Source organism: Oncorhynchus clarkii, chromosome 2 (genome assembly GCF_045791955.1).
Source record: "Oncorhynchus clarkii lewisi isolate Uvic-CL-2024 chromosome 2, UVic_Ocla_1.0, whole genome shotgun sequence".
In the NCBI taxonomy this organism is placed as follows: domain Eukaryota; kingdom Metazoa; phylum Chordata; class Actinopteri; order Salmoniformes; family Salmonidae; genus Oncorhynchus; species Oncorhynchus clarkii.
In genome coordinates, this window is record NC_092148.1 from 31,000,092 (window position 1) to 31,020,342 (window position 20,251).

A 20,251-nucleotide genomic window follows, 5' to 3' on the forward strand; every position below is an offset into this window, starting at 1 on the left:
ATGGATATTGCACATTCTCTTTTTACATGCTTTAATTAAAACATGAAACATAATGAATGATTGGTTTAGGAATATAATGTATATTTTTCTTGGTTTGTTTGTTATTTAACCCTTGTTTAAGAAAATAATCAGACTGAGAACACAGGAACAACCTGGAGATGAGTAGCAGAGGAGAGGGAGTGCTTCAGTGACTTTGTTTTCCAAAGAAACCATGCCCTTGGGTAAGGCGCTGGTCTGACGTCTCTCTCTCTCCCCAGCAGACTGTTAGGAAGGCCTCACCTGAATCCCCCACCCTCAGGTCCATTCAGCACAGCCATGTCTCAGCATGTTTTGACTGCTTGGTATGCACTGATCTTGTGTTGCTCTCTCTGTATGTGTGTGTGTGTGTGTGTGTTGTGTGTGTGTGTGTGTGTGAGTGAGTGAGTGAGTGAGTGAGTGATTGAAAGAGAGAATGTGTGGGTGAGTAGTTGACTGAGGGAGAGGGTTCTTCAGAGACATGCCCAGACTATCCGTTTCTCTTTGACATGATTTGTGGAGGCACTCAAATAACCCAAACCCATGCGGGTACAGCATTGTGCTGTTTCTATTGCAATCTTAATTGTAGGTGCAGACAATTAGGGAGTTGAGGCCAAATTTGGGATGGGTGAGATTTGGACAGTGTTTGTTTTGGACAATATTAGGTTTATATGTTATGATGGCTAATCCCATGTTCCATATAATCCTGTGATGTTTTTATAGATATGAGTTGACTACAGTCTTGACAGATTTGTTTCTGGGTGCCAATATTATGAGTTGACTGACTTTAGATGGGCAATGTGGGTGTCTTTATGCAAAGGTAAATGAGTGATAAAGTCACAAACCAGGGAGTGGGAGTGGACTTGTCACCCCTGTAAGGAGAACAACTTTTTCAGTATTGCTCGATTCAAAACAAATTAAAAACTAAATGTATCAGCAGTGTGTGGGCAAGGAGGTCACATTGTGGGCGAGAATAAACTAGATGACAAGAAATGAGGAGCAATATTATCCTCTCTCTTGCCTTGAAAATTACATGGAGGGATTGAATTAATGTGCTGAATCATTGTTCTGTTTGTACTCTGAAGGTAACGAAAACTCCTGAAAAAAATGACTTTCTGCACTCGCATACTGCTAGTCAAGCAGTATAGACATGACTAAATGCAAAAAGTTATAAAGCAACAGCTCCCTCTAGCGACAGGACTCCTCTACTACAACAACAACAACAACAAATGTAACCTTTATTTAACTAATTCTTATTTACAATGACGGCCAAACACGGACGATCCTGGGCCAATTGTGCGTCGCCAATAGCGGCCGGTTATGACACAGCCTGGATTTGAGCCAGAGTGTCTGTAGTGACGCCTCTAGCACTGAGATGCAGTGCTTTACACCGCTGCGCTACTCGGGAGCCCCATTAGTACCCAATCAGCTGTAGAGAAGCACTCTATTGCATCATCAAGGGCACATAAAAGGGCCAATCCACAATTGAAACAATACCAAAGCAGGCACCACACCTTTAAATATAAATGAACACAGTACATAAATTAAACAAAGCTAATGAGAGTTTCATATTTATTTATTTTTCAATCTATGTATTATGACATTTCTCTCTCATATATATATTATAATAACATACAATTGAAGTCGGAAGATTACATACACCTTAGACAAATACATTTAAACTCAGTTTTTCACAATTGCTGACATTTATTAATAGTAAAAATGAGATGTTGCTTCAATCGATCCACATAATTTCCCTCCCTCATGATGCCATCTATTTTGTGAAGTGCACCAGTCCCTCCTGCAGCAAAGCACGCACACAACATGGGATGGTGTTCTTCGGGTTGCAAGCTTCCCCCTTTCTCCTTCAAACATAACGATGGTCATTATGTCCAAACAGTTCTATTTTTGTTTCATCAGACCAGAGGACATTTCTCCAAAAAGTACAATCTTTGTCCCCATGTGCAGTTGCAAACCGTAGTCTGGCTTTTTTTATGGAGGGTTTGGAGCAGTGGCTTCTTCCTTGCTGAGCGGCCTTTCAGGTTATGTCGATATAGGACTCATTTTACTGTGGATATAGATACGTTTTTACCAGTTTCCTCCAGCATCTTCACAAGGTCCTTTGCTGTTGTTCTGGGATTGATTTGCACTTTTTGCACCAAAAGTACATTCATCTCTAGGAGACAGAACGCGTCTCCTTCCTGAGCGGTATGACGGCTGCGTGGTCCCATGGTGTTTATACTTGTGTACTATTGTTTGTACAGATGAACGTGGTACCTTCAGGTGTTTCAAAATTGCTCCCAAGGATGAACCAGACTTGGGGATGTCTACATTTTTTTTTCTGAGGTCTTGCCTGATTTCTTTTGATTTTCTCATGATGTCAAGCAAAGAGGCACTGAGTTTGAAGGTAGGCCTTGAAATACATCCACAGGTACACCTCCAATTGACTCAAATTTTGTCAATTAGCCTATCAGAATCTTCTAAAGCCTGACATAATTTTCTGGAATTTTCCAAGCTGTTTAAAGGCACAGTCAACTTAGTGGATGTGAACTTCTAACCCACTGGAATTGTGATACAGTGAATTATAAGTGAAATAATCTGTCTGTAAACAATTGTTGGAAAAATTACTTGTGTCATGCACAAAGTAGATGTCCTAACCAACTTGCCAAAACTATAGTTTGCTAACAAGAAATTTGTGGAGTGGTTGAAAAACTAAGTGTATGTAAACTTCCGAATTAAACTGTATATATATATTTTTTTATTTTATGTTTAATATTTCACCTGAAAAAAAATACAAAAGTACACCTCATGATAAATAAGTAAATAATTCCATAAATATACATATTGGTCCATCTGTCATATTGCATTACAGAATCAGCTGTTTTGATACATTGTGGTTACATTAGTGTTGTGTCACACTTACTCCATAAACCTATAGCATCCCATTTGATGGTGACATATTGTAATAATTCACATACAATATATTTACAAATAATTTGTCTTCCGTTATTTGAAGACACTAAAGGTCACCCTAAACATACTGTATATATTTATCCCATACAACAACAAAAAATCTAGGTACAGTAGAAGTTTCTCAAAATATGTTTTGGGATCCATGGTTTTGAATTACAATGACAAGTGCACTTGGGTTTCTTTCAGTTCCACCAGTCTCTTTAGGTCAGGGGTGTCAAACTAAATCCCTGGAAGGTCGTGTGTTTGCTGTTTTTTGTACTTTCAATGTGTGTCAAATTAAGGCCTAGAGAACTAGATGAGCAGATACAAGGCGCTCCAGGAATTGAGTTTGACACCCTCCAGTTTAGGTCGTGTTCATTATTTAATTACTCAGTCAGACAGAGTAAATCAGATTAGCAAAATTGTAAATACTGTATTACAGCAGATATGTGATAGAGAAAACAGCATTATATTAACATCATGAGGTGATAATAAATTAAATTTACAATGACTGCCTAGGAACAGTGGGTTAACTGCCTTGTTCAGGGGCAGAACAACAGATGTTTACCTTGTCAGCTCGGGGATTCGATCTAGCAACCTTTCGGTTACTGGCCCAACACTCTAACCACTAGGCTACCTGCCGCCCCAAAGAGAAAGTTGCCATTTATCTGGGAGGAAAAGTAACAAGAAATATTGTTTAACGTGACATCCACGGAATGTCAACTTTAAATACATTGATTGAAGCAGGATCAGCAGAGCCAAAACCATTGATTGAATTGGAACAAATATGTCCCAACGACTCCATTTGATGTTTCAGTGTGACCAAATACAACAGTTCTGTACTATCTGTAACTTAAAAAACAACAACTTGAGATTACCACCATAAAAACAGTTTATTAGGTACACCACCCAGTTCACAAAAAAATGGATCGTTCTTACAGACAGTGAGTCCGATGGCCTGCTATATAAAGCAGACAGACAGGCATCAGGTTACTGTTCGATTGAACGTTAGAATGGGCAAAACGGGTGACCTAAGCGACTTTGAGCGTGGTTTGATCATTGGTGCCAGGTGTGCCGTATCCAGGATCTCAGAAACGCCCGCCCTCCTGGGCTTTTCATGCGCGACAGTGTCTAGGGTTTACCAAGAATGGTGCAACAAACTAAAAACAGCAGTCCTGCGGGTGAAAAACAGCTCGCTGATGAGAGGGGTCAAAGGAGAATGGCAAGAATTGTTCAAGGTAACAGGTGGGCCACAAACAGACATATAACAGAGCAGTACAACAGTTACGTGGCGAAGGGCATCTCTGAACGCCGAACGACATCTCTGTGCACAACATGTCGATCCTTGTCAGGGATGGGCTATTGCAGCCGACAACACCGGGTTCCACTCCTATAAGCTGAATACAAAAAGAAGCAGCGGCTCCAGTGGGCACGCGATCACCAACACTGGACAACCGAGGAGTTGGAAAAACGTTGGCTGGTCCGACGAATCGCGTTTCCTGTTGCGTCATACTGATGGCAGAGTCAGGATTTGGCATAAGCAGCATGAGTCCATAGGCCCATCCTGCCTGGTGTCAACGGTACAGGGTGGTGGCGGTGGTGTAATGGTGTGGGTAATATTTTCCTGGCACAAGTTGGCACAAGTTAGGTCTCTTGATACCAGTTGATCAACATTTGAATGCCAGGATGTATCTAAACATTGTTGCTAAACAGGTGCATCACTTCATGGCTACTGAGGGGTCCAACCCGGTACAAGATGGGTGTACCTAAAAAAAAAAAAAAAAACTGGCCACTGAGTGTATATTCAAGCTTATGAAGTTTCCCCAGTCTCTCTTTTGCAAAATGCACAGTCTTGCAGACAGTTTACAGTTGGTCCTTGCTGAACAAATTAAGTGACCTGCTCACGTCACATCAGCATCGAAAAGCTTGACAGACAAACAAAGATGAGGTTTGTGTTGTGTGTGCTTTTGTTGGACAGCTGCCATATTTGCAGAGTGAGACAGACGGCACAGCACAGCACAGCAGAGCAGACAAGACACTGTCCTACAGTAGAACACACCGTTCCTAACCAACTCAGCCTTGAGCCCTGCCCTCGGATTCTGGTCACCATGGTAACTATCACAGCCCATCCATCATGGCCAGAAGGTCATCCCCTTTACTGCTGGCACTCAATGGGCACGGTTCGCCAGCCTCCTCCGTGAAGTCCCCCATGATCTTGACCAGCTCTGCATTGGCTTGATGTTTCTGAAAGAGAAGGCAAGCCACCAATGGCAGATCTGAAAGGTCTCGTTTGGGGAGGGGCTTATGTTCGATTACGGTACATATTGTTCAACTGGCCCATCATGATCCTAGTGCATGTCAGATAACTTACAATCCTTAGCCTGTCAATTACAGAAGCTATTCAAACTGGGCAGCAGGTCTGATCATGGGTTGTTCGTAAGTGCTAAGAGATGACTGCAGGGAGGGAGTAAGTCTCCTGTGAAAGGTTTTCATGGGGGACCATTTTGACAGTTACACCACAGCATGTACAGTAGGACAGTCTCAATCTATGAAATGCTTCCATATCATCCCTTCAAGTTACAGTGCCTTGCGAAAGTATTCGGCCCCCTTGAACTTTGCGACCTTTTGCCACATTTCAGGCTTCAAACATAAAGATATAAAACTGTATTTTTTTTGTGAAGAATCAACAACAAGTGGGACACAATCATGAAGTGGAACGACATTTATTGGATATTTCAAACTTTTTTAACAAATCAAAAACTGAAAAATTGGGCGTGCAAAATTATTCAGCCCCTTTACTTTCAGTGCAGCAAACTCTCTCCAGAAGTTCAGTGAGGATCTCTGAATGATCCAATGTTGACCTAAATGACTAATGATGATAAATACAATCCACCTGTGTGTAATCAAGTCTCCGTATAAATGCACCTGCACTGTGATAGTCTCAGAGGTCCGTCAACAGCGCAGAGAGCATCATGAAGAACAAGGAACACACCAGGCAGGTCCGAGATACTGTTGTGAAGAAGTTTAAAGCCGGATTTGGATACAAAAATATTTCCCAAGCTTTAAACATCCCAAGGAGCACTGTGCAAGTGATCATATTGAAATGGAAGGAGTATCAGACCACTGCAAATCTACCAAGACCTGGCCGTCCCTCTAAACTTTCAGCTCATACAAGGAGAAGACTGATCCAGAGATGCAGCCAAGAGGCCCATGATCACTCTGGATGAACTGCAGAGATCTACAGCTGAGGTGGGAGACTCTGTCCATAGGACAACAATCAGTCGTATATTGCACAAATCTGGCCTTTATGGAAGAGTGGCAAGAAGAAAGCCATTTCTTAAAGATATCCATAAAAAGTGTTGTTTAAAGTTTGCCACAAGCCACCTGGGAGACACATCAAACATGTGGAAGAAGGTGCTCTGGTCAGATGAAACCAAAATTGAACTTTTTGGCAACAATGCAAAACGTTATGTTTGGCGTAAAAGCAACACAGCTCATCACCCTGAACACCCCATGCCCACTGTCAAACATGGTGGAGACTGGGACGGAGATTTGTCTTCCAACAAGACAATGATCCAAAACATAAAGCAAAATCTACAATGGAATGGTTCAAAAATAAACATATCCAGGTGTTAGAATGGCCAAGTCAAAGTCCAGACCTGAATCCAATCGAGAATCTGTGGAAAGAACTGAAAACTGCTGTTCACAAATGCTCTCCATCCAACCTCACTGAGCTCGAGCTGTTTTGCAAGGAGGAATGGGAAAAAATGTCAGTCTCTCGATGTGCAAAACTGATAGAGACATACCCCAAGCGACTTGAGATGAGATTGTGTTGCCTACTACTTCGTGGCTGAATCGTTTCTGCTCCTAGATATTTCCACTTCACAATAACAGCACTTACAGTTGACCGGGGCAGCTTTAGCAGGGCAGAAATGGGACAAACTGAGTTGTTGGAAAGGTGGCATCCTATGATGGTGCCACTTTAAAAGTCACTGAGCTCTTCAGTAAGGCCATTCTATTGCCAATGATTGTCTACGGAGATTGCATGGCTGTGTGCTCGATTTTGTACTCTTGTCAGCAACGGGTGTGGAGCAGGCAGAGTCGCCAGTCAGCCAGGATCCGCCAGAGCCGCCAGTCAGCCAGGATCCGCCAGAGCCGCCAGTCAGCCAGGATCCACCAGAGCCGCCAGTCTGCCAGGATCCGCCAGTCTCCCAGGATCCGCCAGTCTGCCAGGATCCGCCAGAGCCGCCAGGATCCACCAGAGCCGCCAGTCTGCCAGGATGCGCCATTCAGCCAGGATCCGCCAGTCAGCCAGGATCTGCCAGAGCCGCCAGTCAGCCAGGATCTGCCAGAGCCGCCAGTCAGCCAGGATTTTCCAGAACCACCAGTCAGCCAGGATCTGCCAGAGCCATCAACCTGCCTGAGCTTCCTCTCAGTCCTGAGCTTCCTCTCAATCCTGAGCTTCCTCTCAGTCTTGAACTACCCCTCAGTCCCAAGCTACCCCTCAGTCCCGAGCTACCCCTCAGTCCCGAGCTATCCCTCAGTCCCGAGCTACCTCAGTCCGGAGCTGCCCCTCAGTCCGGAGCTGCCCCTCAGTCCAGTGGGGTCCTTTGTTAGGGTTACTAGGCCAAGGTCGGAGGCGAGGGTCGCCAATCTAAGGACGCGGAGTAAGCGGACTAAGACTATGTTGGAGTGGGGTCCACGTCCCGCGCCAGAGCCTCCACCGTGGACAGACGCCCACCCAGTGGGTTTAGGTGTGCGCCCGGGAGTCCGCATCTTTGGGGGGGGGGGGGGGGGGGGGGGGGGGCTACTGTCACGCCCTGGCCTTAGTATTTTGTGTTTTGTTTATTATTTTGGTCAGGCCAGGGTGTGACATGGGTATTTATGTGGTGTGTTTTGTCTAGGGTTTTTTTGTAGGTTATGGGATTGTGGTTAGTGAAGTAGTCTAGGAAAGTCTATGGTTGCCTGGAGTGGTTCTCAATCAGAGGCAGGTGTTTATCATTGTCTCTGATTGGGAACCATATTTAGGCAGACATATTCTTTAAGTATTTCGTGGGTGATTGTTCCTGTCTCTGTGTTTGTTGCACCAGTTAGGACTGTTTTCGGTTTTTCATGGTTCTTTGTATAAGTATATTGTTCACGTCATCATCTTTATTAAAGATGTTTATAAATAACCACGTTGCGTTTTGGTCCGCCTCTCCTTCACCAGAAGAAAACCGTAACACTGACATCATCTGTCTACACTTTCACATTGTTCAATCTCAAAACTCGCCACATGAGCTTAACTCATTTATTGTGTTTTAGAAACTTAAGCACAGCTGCACTCAATCCCTTGGCAAATAGAGCTGTGCTAAAAGCAAGCTTTTCTAAATTTAGACAGCTGCTCATTCAACACCCTCAGTAATGCAATTAGCTGCAGATATGCAGGTCTAAATTAAGCCGACAACGTCTGCGAAAGGAAAGCAAATAGATGCCACCAAAAAGCACAAAACACAGTAAAAAACAACAACAATGGATACAGACATATTCAATGCATCTAATAAAATGTAGATTTTGCTCTGTTGCAACAAACTTGGCTTTGTTGGATTCCATGTCATTTGGGTGTGGACAATTATAGCTGTGGAACCTGATAAGTCCTGGGATGTGTGTTCCATGGGGCACAGGGCCTGAGATCGGGAGGACAAAACGTCCGTTGGAATTCTGCACTTTGTCTTTGAGGAAGATGGACACCTGCATTTGGTGAGCAAAACATAGTGATAATCTTTGTATACTCTCTCATGGACAGACTACTAAAACATAAATGATACCATAGTTCTGTCCTGATACAACGGGATGCGTGAGATAACGAGCAGCATTAGTTCAGGTGCTTTTGACAAATCAAGATTTCGCAGGTGTTAGGCAAGAATTTAGTTCAGGGTTAACCGAGATTACACTGTGTATAAGTCATTATGATGGAGTTATAATGCATTGTAAAGGGATAGTTCACCCAAATTACAAAATGAAATACTGGTTTCCTTACTTTGTAAGCAGTCTATAGACAACTTATTACAGCAATTCATCATTTGGTTTAGCTTCCTGGTTTAGCACTGTTTTCAAATGCTAATATTTTAGCCGTTGACACAAAGTCATGGTACAATTAACATTTTTAATCTCTGAAACCCATCAAAAGATGCCACACTCCCCCTTCCCAACACACTCATCCTCTGTTGAAAAAGTTAGACAAACAAAGATCATGAACTCACCCTTATGTGCATGTCTTGAAAGAAGATGAGGAGCGTTTGCCGGATGAGCTGAAATTCGCCACTAGACAAGGGTGTGTACATCTATAAATAAGAACACAAAACATGCAGTGAATAAGAGATCATACTGAACACTCAGCGGAGGTTTGAGCAATTGAAGGGAAGTTTATTGTACCTCTATGAGCTGTCTGTATGTCTCGTCAACCTGGCTGAGAACGCTTGCGGTGTCCTTCACAAAATCCTTGATGGTTGAAGGACACAAGGAGGATATCTTTGGCCCGCGGGCAGAGGAGCACCTGGTACTTGAAGGCCATGGTCATCAAGTCATACAGCTGTGCGCATGAACAACAGTCGTATGGATGATGATGGGTTACTGTTATGCTCCAAAATATCTGCTGCCAGTTCATAATGTACACCAGATGGAGCCCTCAGCATACTTGAACAAACTAGGATCATGCTCTGCAGGTGGATTTATGAAACATTTAGGCTTATAACCAGCATTAATACTTCAAAATGCTGAAGATATTCTGTTTGATAGCCTATATAAAACTTTATAAACAACAGATAGAACTCTTCAAAATAGTCAAGCAATGATGGTGCAATAAAAGAGGAAAGCTTAAAAAAAATATAGGTCTACATGGGGTTTTAAGTGACTTGGGCAATTTCCCCAAGTACCTAGAAGTAAGACAATTAAAGCATCACTGGGTACAGAGGAAGTGATTCTGAGAATGTAATGATAAAAATGATAATGTCGTCATGACAGCTACTCAGCTGACTTCAAAATGAGGTGAATGATAGTTAGATGTTGTTAGATAAATCTCTTTCTCAGAAAGGGGATAACAACTCGATGGCCTTTCACTTCCGATAAAGGGTCCTTTTAATCAGGGATGAATTGGACAAAAACAGACTGAAACACAGACAGATTACACATCCTTGTCCAATAAGGAACACCTATTTTTGTTTTCTATTGTAAAACCTTTTGAAATGTTTTGCTACAGCGTGTCCTGAACATGAACCAGGTGACACGATTCCATCCATACCTTGTCCATGCTGGCCTGGTTGAGTCTCATGATGGAGGCATGGGCCAGTCGGTCAAACACAGCTCCTGTGGCTTGAACAGCTCCTCCAAAAACGTTTTATTGAACATGGTGGTGATGATGTCATTCATAACTGGCAGAGTGAGGGCACAAGGTTGAGGTCAGGTCACAATTAGGGAACTGGAATAATGTCGGTCTGTAAAGTTAGACTCATCAAGATGGCATCATCAACATAAACATTAGGAGGTCTTTCCAACTTAAATACATTAGATTTTTTTGTTTCACAAATCTGCCAAGACTGTCATTATTGGCTCTTCCTAACGTAGGCGTGCAAATTGGAAAGAGCCCATGATATAACACCGTCTTGATAGAACTGGGTCCATGTTCAACAAGTGTCTCTGAGTAAGAGTACTGATCTAGGATTAGGTCACCCTGTCCATTAATTATAATCTAAAAGGCAAAACGGATCCTGGATCAGCACTCCTACTCAGATGTATTATGATTCCGAGCCCTGGATTTAACTGTTGATGTTTGTAGATGTGAAGTCGCCCCCTTGTTTTTGATTATGAAAACTGGGGTGTATTCAATACGGAAACCGTTAAAGAACCAAACAGAAGCAAACTGAGCAAACAGAATGGAACGGGGAGGGACCTACCTGAATTTGTCCAATAGAAACTGGGTGGGTGTAATTTGTGGAACGTTCCAACAGGAATCTGTTCCAAAAACTTCGGAAAGTACATGGTTTGCCAACAAACAAACGCATACAAAGTAGCATGATCAGTTCACCTAGCTAATTAGCTGCCGAAAAACGTAATTAAATAGCCCACTCCCTACAACGTTGTATGCTTTGTTTGTTGGCAACCTTGTTATGACGTTCTTGGAACAGATTCATGTTGGAACGTTCCACAAATTGTACCCACCCATAGAAACTCTCGTTTGCGTTTTCTGTTAGGAGTAAGCGGTTTCTGTTGCAAAACGTTTTGCAATAGAATCGGCGTAATGATTACACACCTGGCAGAGTCCACCTTTAAAATCAAGAAGTCCCGTACTCAAAGGAGTCTACCTTTAAGCAAGCAGATGTGCATTCTATAGGCAAGGTTTAACGTCCACCTATTCCCATTTGCCGAAGAAAGCAACAGCCTTTTAAACCATCAGCAGCTTGCAAAGTTATTTGATTGGGAGATAGAAACCGGATTTCTCTTTAATAAAGCCCATGGCTGAAATCTCTACAATCTTGGGGGCAGAGGGAATGAATATCTCTGGGCAAAGATTTCATCCAGATTGTTCTACCAATGCAATACTCTGTTGGTTTCCTTGAAGGCCTCAAAGCAGAGCATGTAGGCCTAGAGATGCATTGCATGTGAAACATCAAAATACCGCTCCTTCTGTCATTCTCTATCCAATCAGCTACAAGTACAATGAAGAATTTGCAGGTTAAAACACAGGCAGGGAGACAAATGAATGTACTCCAAAGAATGGCAACCAGTTTGTGAACACAACAGTTTGTGAACATGACAAAGTCAGTGATTCACCTGTTGGTCACCTGTTGGTCAGGTACAACCAGACAGCTAAACTAGCTAACTATAATGTTACCTTTCTTGGCTTTGTCAGCTGGAATATTCTGAGCTCTTAGGCGTTGATCCAAGATGTAGAGCATTTCTCCACCGAGATTAATAAAAAACAGGGGTAGCGTCCTCGAAGACATATTTGTCGTACTGTGCTGGATAGCTAGCTAGCGAAATATCCCCATTCTGTCTTGTTTAAGCGTATGTAAGCTTCCACTTGGTTGCCAGGTCATGAAGAAAAAGGACCAATCATGTAAGCAAACGTGCAAATATTTGATTTGTTTTTGTTCACCTCAGAAATTGAGACGTAACCGTTCATGCTAATTTAAACCTCTGTGTTATGAACGTTCCTGATACATCAGCCTGTAAATGATCCTGAAAAGGACAACATGCCATTGGAAACAAGAAAAAACGAAACTTTATTGTACATCTTTGGTTCATACATGGTGCTATGATTTCTTTGCGCAGTACTGTTTGAGAGTAGGGGGTCAAATTTAATCAATACAAAAGTTAAAATGTACATAGTATAACAATGACGATTTGTATCAACAATATGTGACATGAGGTTAATTTAACTTCCACTTGAAAATGTCTTCAATTGACTGTACAAGTCAAACGTCGCCATTCCTGATGCGAATTTCACGGGCCATCCTGCACATCTCAAAGAATCCACAGCAACAGGTCATCAACGCATCGTTGCATATCGTCCCCTGTAAGAAAATATGACAATCAAATATGATGAGAATGAATCAACCAAATATTTGACAGTTCAAGTTCCGCAAGCTAGGGAAAACCACTAGACTAATTTGTCAATATGTGTACTAATAAAATGGTCCCTTCCTGTCTTTCATAATAAAAGGGTTAGACTGGCTGGGACAGGAATGAGTTGCATTTCCCCCTAGTGTGCATTAAAATGACATACTGAATGCATGAATGCCTCACCATTCCTAATTTCTTTAGGCTCCTAATGGTAACATACCTGAATCCCATAGGTCAATCTCATGTGTGTCCTCATGGCTGTCATGCCTCCTGGAACACAGGCCAGGCATGCGTTCTCACCATACTTGTTAGCTGTGTAGCAACTCAATGCTAGTGGGCAGATGAAGCCCACGGCACCTGTATGACAACATTTTACCTTATTGTAAAATCCCAAAAACAGGAAACACTTTTTACTTGAAACACATGACAACCATTAAACCCTATGGTATGGAACCAGGTAGGCCTACTTAGTGATGATATTTAAGGTCTTATTATTTGTCTCGATACTCACAGACTAGGATGTCACTGCAGCAGGAGCACAGCCCAGTGCTCCACTCGCCAGTCTGCACATTTGTCCCATAAGAGCCTGCTCCTGGCTGGTGTGTGATGACTGGGTTCGACATGTCAATCAAATGGGGTCAGCTTCAGTCACCTAAAAATGAACCACGTCCAACAGTAAGCACAGTGGTTGAAGTTTGATCATTTCCCCAATACAGCAATAAAACAAAACTAGCAGTATGTAAACTGTTGTGGGATGGGAAATGTTCATTGGTGTTTTTTCCTTCCTTCGAGATAATTGCATATAGGAAAGTTCACATAAAAGTTCCATACACTGGTACTCAAGTTATTATTTTTTTGGTACTCAAGTTTATACACAGGTCCAATCATACCCTGAACCACCATCTTACTTAATATACTGCAACCCTCTTATGTATTGCAATAGGTTTTAATATAATTGCATATGTAAAATGAGACATTGTTGTATTGGCATTTCATTAAAGACTAATAATAACTGTTATATAACTGTTATGCATCATCAAAATTGTACAAGGACAAGACGTTAAGACTCTGAGAAACTACTTCAAATACTTTTTACTCTGGTGTACAAATATGCCAAATGTTGTAGATGATCAATTTGTACTTTTTCGCAGAAAGATGTAAACCTGAACATTTTATGTAGTTTATTGATAAGTAGTTACTCTATTGTAGCTTTTTCTACATACTTGAGAGCAGAGGAAGAGCATGTCACTCACCTATCTTGTCTGCAGCTGAGCTTCTCCAGATCTGAGTCGAAACACTTTAACAGGAAGTTGTGATACTAAACCTGTGAACAAGCGCTGGTTACACACTCCTACTATGTTTCTCAAGACAACTCAACAGTAGTGCAAACACAAAAATTCACAGTAGAACAGTTAAGCTGTTTAATAACCTCACCATTCCTCAGAACTATAGGTTTCAAGGTCAATTCACAGGTGACAGATTGTGAATATAACCTTGGTTTAACATATGAGGTCGATAAACACCCAATATCTGATGTTCTTTCAATTCTCGTAAACACGATTGCAAGCTATGTTCAGGGAAGTCATCATATGATTAATCTTGCACTTCAGTTTCAACCACAGGGCGTAATGTTCTTATTTCTCATATCTTTCATTCGTATTTTAATCAGCATCAAGTAGTGTTTTATCTCTTTCAATTGGGGTAGTTACACTTCACCATACACGTGACTACACGTGATCAAAGTGAAACACGCAACAAACAGAGAGCAAACAAGAGAGCAAACAAATGTATTGTATAATCTATTTTTATTAAATTCAATGATTAATTGTGGGTTTATTTGATCGTCTCAGATCACATATGCTGAGCACATAGATATTGCCCACACCAAAACCACATATCTGCGTCACTGCATTTATTGGGCCAAATGTGGTTTGATGATGCATCAACATGCATTGGGGACAGGAAGAATGAAGACTTAGTGTACTACAAACAATACGTTATTAATGTTTCTTATTACAGTATAGCAATACATGGGAAAATTTATTTTACATGGCCTGGTGGCATTGGTGGGTGGAGATTTCTCCTTAGGACAAATGGAATAGTCAAAAAGGAGCAAACGCCACCCACCTGAGGCACTGTGCCATGCAAAACTAATTTGCCCATTGAGTGCAAGACTGAATGCATCGAGTAAGACAGACATTGGATACTGTAGTAGTTTATTGGGTTCCTGTAGCTGCTGTTTTGGCTGGTTCTGCCAGTTTGGGGGGAGGGGTCTGCTTAATTTTCTTCCTTTGCTCCAGTTTCTGTTTCTGCACCTCTTTGAATACCTAAGAAAGGACACAGTCATATAAACCTACATCAAGAAGCCCAACAACAATGACAACAAAAAAAGTCTTCAACTTTGCCTTGACTTTTACATTAAGTCATGCATTAGACTATTGGTAAAAGCCATGGTTCAACACCCTGCATACAGCAGAAAGATTGACAAGACAATTGCTAGTCTGGTCCCAGATCTGTTTGTGCCATCTTGCCAACCATACAGTACAAACTACTCTGGGACCAAGCTAGAAAATTGCACTAAGTAAAGTGAATGGAGTTTTGTTGTGTACCTTTATGCACAGGGCCTTCTTGGCAGCCAGCGTCAGGTGGCATGTCTGTAGTACTCCGGGGAGAAAGTGTAGGTGATGCCCAGCTGCTGGCAGACATGTTCAAAGGCGTCATAGCGTGTCACCCTGAGGTGCTTGAGCAGCTTTTTTCTGCGGGTCAATGGCCATGAGCATCCATCGCTTGTTCGCTTTGTCCTGATACAAAGATGGGGGGCCAAAACACAGTCAGAGGTCAAATGGAGAAAAAAATTATGCGTAAAGCAAAAACAATATTTAAGGCTTGATTCAAACCGTGGGGCTGAAGAGCTGCACTGTAGCGCGATTGAAATGTAAAGGTAATTTCCGATTGAGCTGACTAATGCAGTGTTCACTGTGAATGAAGTCTCTGCGAAGACGGGAACATTGCCTTTACATTTCTATTGTGCTGTAACGCAGCTCTTTAGGACTACAGATTGAATCTAACCCCTAGTCTGGGAACATGTATTTTACATAATAGAGGAGTTGCTTTTCTTATTAAAAATAGCAGTGATTTTGAGACTGTCAAATCCAAACGGTCTAAAAGTGAGATACAGTATAGTGACAGACTGCCAAACCTTGGCTTCAACATTTTAGCTGTGCTAAAGGATAGTTATATTTTGCAATATGTCTGCAAAAATGTTGGATACAATGTTACGTGTATACGTTGTGACAGTACATTCCCAGCATGCAGCAGCACCACTACTACTCTATCAAATGTCATAGTGGGTGTACGCACTACACAGGAAATCCTGTTGACAAACCTCACACCAGACAGGGAGGGGATCGGAAATTAAACGTGTGGAAATAATATGCATTCACGTCATGGTTACTATAGGGACTTAAAATGACACAGTCTTGCATTTAGCCTTCAACCATACCCACCTTATTATGTTTGTGCAGGTGCTCCTGATAGTTTCGGATTTTGGAGGTCAAAATGGCCACTGAGAAGGTCAAGAAATGAGTTAAGAAGTGAACAAACGATTGCTGAAATAAGGTGGTTCCTCAGAGGAAAAGCACGGTTGTTCACTAGGTCCAAAACGGGAACCTACCCTTGACTTATGTAGAGTTGCGGTCAGCTTCATCCCTCCAGACTTTTGCAATCAGCTGCTCTGTTTTCAATTTCAACTTTTCGCTCTGGTGACACGAAACATGGTGGTTTGATTATGCAATATCCAGCATAGGTGTAGAAAAATGGTCTTATCGTAATGTGAACTATAGCAACCAACAGAGGTATACACAAACTGTAGTTACTCTTATGTAGTTATTCTTATGAGCACAATGATAAAGACTAGATTAATAGAATATAGTCACAAGGTGAAAAGAACATACATGGCTTGCTAGTTCCAGTGTCAGAAGTCTTTTGACCAGGTCATCAGCTCTGTAAACACATGATAACAGAAGAGATGTACAGTGGGGCAAAAAAGTATTTAGTCAGCCACCAATTGTGAAAGTTCTCCCACTTAAAAAGATGAGAGAGGCCTGTAATTTTCATCATAGGTACACTTCAACTATGACAGACAAAATGAGAAAAAAAATATCCAGAAAATCACATTGTAGGATTTTTTATGAATTTATTTGCAAATGATGGTGGAAAATAAGTATTTGGTCACCTACTAACAAGCAAGATTTCTGGCTCTCACAGACCTGTAACTTCTGTATTAATGGCACCTGTTTGAACTTGTTATCAGTATAAAAGACACCTGTCCACAACCTCAAACAGTCACACTCCAAACTCCACTATCGCCAAGACCAAAGAGCTGTCAAAGGACACCAGAAACAAAATTGTAGACCTGCACCAGGCTGGGAAGACTGAATCTGCAATAGGTAAGCAGCTTGGTTTGAAGAAATCAACTGTGGGAGCAATTATTAGAAAATGGAAGACATACAAGACCACTGATAATCTCCCTCGATCTGGGGCTCCACGCAAGATCTCACACCGTGGGGTCAAAATGATCACAAGAACGGTGAGCAAAAATCCCAGAACCACACGAGGGGACCTAGTGAATGACCTGCAGAGAGCTGGGACCAAAGTAACAAAGCCTACCATCAGTAACAGACTACGCCGCCAGGGACTCAAATCCTGCAGTGCCAGACGTGTCCCCCTGCTTAAGCCAGTACATGTCCAGGCCCGTCTGGAGTTTGCTAGAGAGCATTTGGATGATCCAGAAGAAGATTGGGAGAATGCCATATGGTCAGATGAAACCAAAATATAACTTTTTGGTAAAAACTAAACTCGTCGTGTTTGGAGGACAAAAAATGCTGAGTTGCATCCAAAGAACACCATACCTACTGTGAAGCATGGGGGTGGAAACATCATGCTTTGGGGCTGTTTTTCTGCAAAGGGACCAGGACGACTGATCCGTGTAAAGGAAAGAATGAATGGGGCCATGTATCGTGAAATTTTGAGTGAAAACCTCCTTCCATCAGGAAGGGCATTGAAGATGAAACGTGGCTGAGTCTTTCAGCATGACAATGATCCCAAACACACCGCCCGGGCAACGAAGCAGTGGCTTCGTAAGAAGCATTTCAAGGTCCTGGAGTGGCCTAGCCAGTTTCCAGATCTCAACCCCATAGAAAATCTTTGGAGGGAGTTGAAAGTCCGTGTTGCCCAGCAACAGCCCCAAAACATCACTGTTCTAGAGGAGATCTGCATGGAGGAATGGGCCAAAATACCAGCAACAGTGTGTGAAAACCTTGTGAAGACTTACAGAAAACGTTTGACCTCTGTCATTGCCAACAAAGGGTATATAACAAAGTATCGAGATAAACTTTTGTTATTGACCAAATACTTATTTTCCACCATCATTTGCAAATAAATTCATTAAAAATCCTACAATGTGATTTTCTGGATTTTTTTTCTCATTTTGTCTGTCATTGTTGAAGTGTACCTATGATGAAAATTACAGGCCTCTCTCATCTTTTTAAGTGGGAGAACTTGCACAATTGGTGGCTGACTAAATACTTTTTTGCCCCACTGTACTGTATAGTAGAGGTATAGTACAACCGCTGAGTGTGCCTATATATTGTACAAATAAAGACATAGAATAACTATTTTAAACAGCATCATCTCATTGCTGTAGTTGTTTGGACATGGGAGAGTTGAACATACATGAGCCATGTCTGCATGACATAAAATACACTTTGTTTAAGTCTGGACAAATGAAATGTACATACGTTTGAGCGAGTGGAACAGCGGCATATTCCATTTTCAGCATTGTCTGAGGAAGATCACTCAACTGACTTTGCATCACTGATGGAAAAAAACTTAGACAGTAAATATCAAACATCCAAGTGGTCAAATAGTTGGTATAGTTGGTATTAGGTCCTCCATACCTGGCTTCATCTTTCTTATGGCACGGGTATAGTTTCTCACAGGCTGAATGGTGAAATTCCCAATACCTGGTAAGAATTAAACAAATTATCAAACAATACATAATGACTCTTAGTCCATTGCTCTATGAACCATAGGACGGTGCCAGATTTATGCCTGCAACTACACTGAGCGCACGAAACATTAAGAACACCTACTCTTTACATGGCATAGACTGACAAGGTGAACGCTACGATCCCTTATTGATGTCACTTGTTAAATTCAATTCAATCAGTGTAGATGAAGGGGAGGAGACAGGTTAAAGAAAATATTTGTAAGCCTTGAAACGATTGAGACATGGACTGTGTATGTGTACCATTCGGAGGGTGAATGGGCAAAACAAAATATTTGAGTGCCTTTGAACGGGGTATGGTAGTATGTGCTAGGTGCAACGGTTTGTGTCAAGAACTTCAATGCTGCTGGGTTTTTCATGCTCAACAGTTTTCTGTGTGTAGAACGGTCCACCACCCCTAGAACATCCAGACAACTTGACACAACTGTGGGAAGCATTGGACTCAACATGGGCCAGCATTCCTGTGGAACGCTTTTCGACACAGTCTATGCCCCCAAACGAATTGGGGCTATTCTGAGGGCAAAAGGGGCGGGGGTAGTGCAGCTCAATATTAGGACGAGGTTCTTAATGTTTTGTACATTCGGTGTATGTGCCTGCATGAGAAAGTGTCCGTAAGCATGTTAAGCAGCAACATGGTTTGCAGTAAGAGTTAGGATGTCTTACTGTAGTAGTACTTGTTTGATGTAGGCCTACATTTTGTGAACTGTCGTGCAGAGATCATAGAAACAAGAGTTGAGTGTCACGTTCTGCATACATGATCAAGAGTGGTGGAGTGAGAAAAGCTGCTGCACACATTGCAGGGGGCCTGTGGGGAAAATAATTCTGGTTCCCACATCCTCTTCATAAAAACCACTTACTAGCAGACTGACTGATTACATGATGAGAAATGGATTAGTCATATGTCTGGGTTAAAATGGCATTAGCTTCGCACCAGTCTGGTTACAAATTATTCCTTTCATTTCAGCTGTTTAGACAGGTAGCTACTAGCTAAAGTTATCACTACATTAGTATACAATAATGATCTATTTTTATGTCATCTATTTTTATGAAACCATATATTTAGCCTAGTTAGTATACACAGGATGATAAGGACAATGGAGTAGTGCTTGATGTCCCTATACAAAGCCCGTGTCACTGTGTACACAAAGAGAATAACTCTTGTGTACCTGTCTATAAATGTTGTTGTGATTAGCTATCTGTACACTAGATATCCTAGATAATTGCTGCAGTGCCCTCTCCTGGCCTACCCAAGGAAGTACTCGTTACATGACTATTGAAAAAAATAACATTTTTACGAGGTGTTATGATGATGATAAGTGGGTTTTCATGCCTTTTTTCAGTAACGGTTAATTGATTCTTGCTGGGCATGTGCAGCTAGCTAGTTGGCATCGACAAGACGTTTCATTCGGGTATATATATATATTTACCTGTCAATACAGTCTCATTGTTGCTGTGTGAAGGCCCTGTGATGACAGAGGTTGACGTCCCATATTTCAATGTGAGAGACGCACAGGTTCCTTTCAGCCTGGATAAAACACCACATTCTCGCAGAACGACAGATGTCGATTGAAGAGCACTTCTTAAGAGCCATACCTTAAGAGCCATACTTGATAACAT

General features: G+C 41.9%; 1 protein-coding gene and 2 pseudogenes across 1 annotated transcript; all 3 read right to left on the minus strand.

The window, feature by feature from the left end:
- Positions 1 to 5,085: 5,085 nt before the first annotated feature.
- LOC139377206 (protein OSCP1-like) lies at positions 5,086 to 11,948 on the minus strand (annotated as a pseudogene).
- A 260-nt stretch (positions 11,949 to 12,208) lies between these two features.
- Positions 12,209 to 13,934, minus strand: LOC139380901 (cornifelin-like). The gene is made up of 4 exons (XM_071124060.1): positions 13,821 to 13,934; positions 13,079 to 13,219; positions 12,788 to 12,924; positions 12,209 to 12,518 (listed from the first exon to the last, which is right to left on the minus strand). Exons 2-4 carry the CDS (start codon positions 13,188 to 13,190, stop codon positions 12,420 to 12,422), a joined length of 348 nt encoding a protein of 115 aa, XP_070980161.1. The 5' UTR covers positions 13,191 to 13,219; positions 13,821 to 13,934; the 3' UTR covers positions 12,209 to 12,419.
- An 849-nt stretch (positions 13,935 to 14,783) lies between these two features.
- Positions 14,784 to 20,251, minus strand: LOC139380909 (small ribosomal subunit protein uS15m-like; annotated as a pseudogene).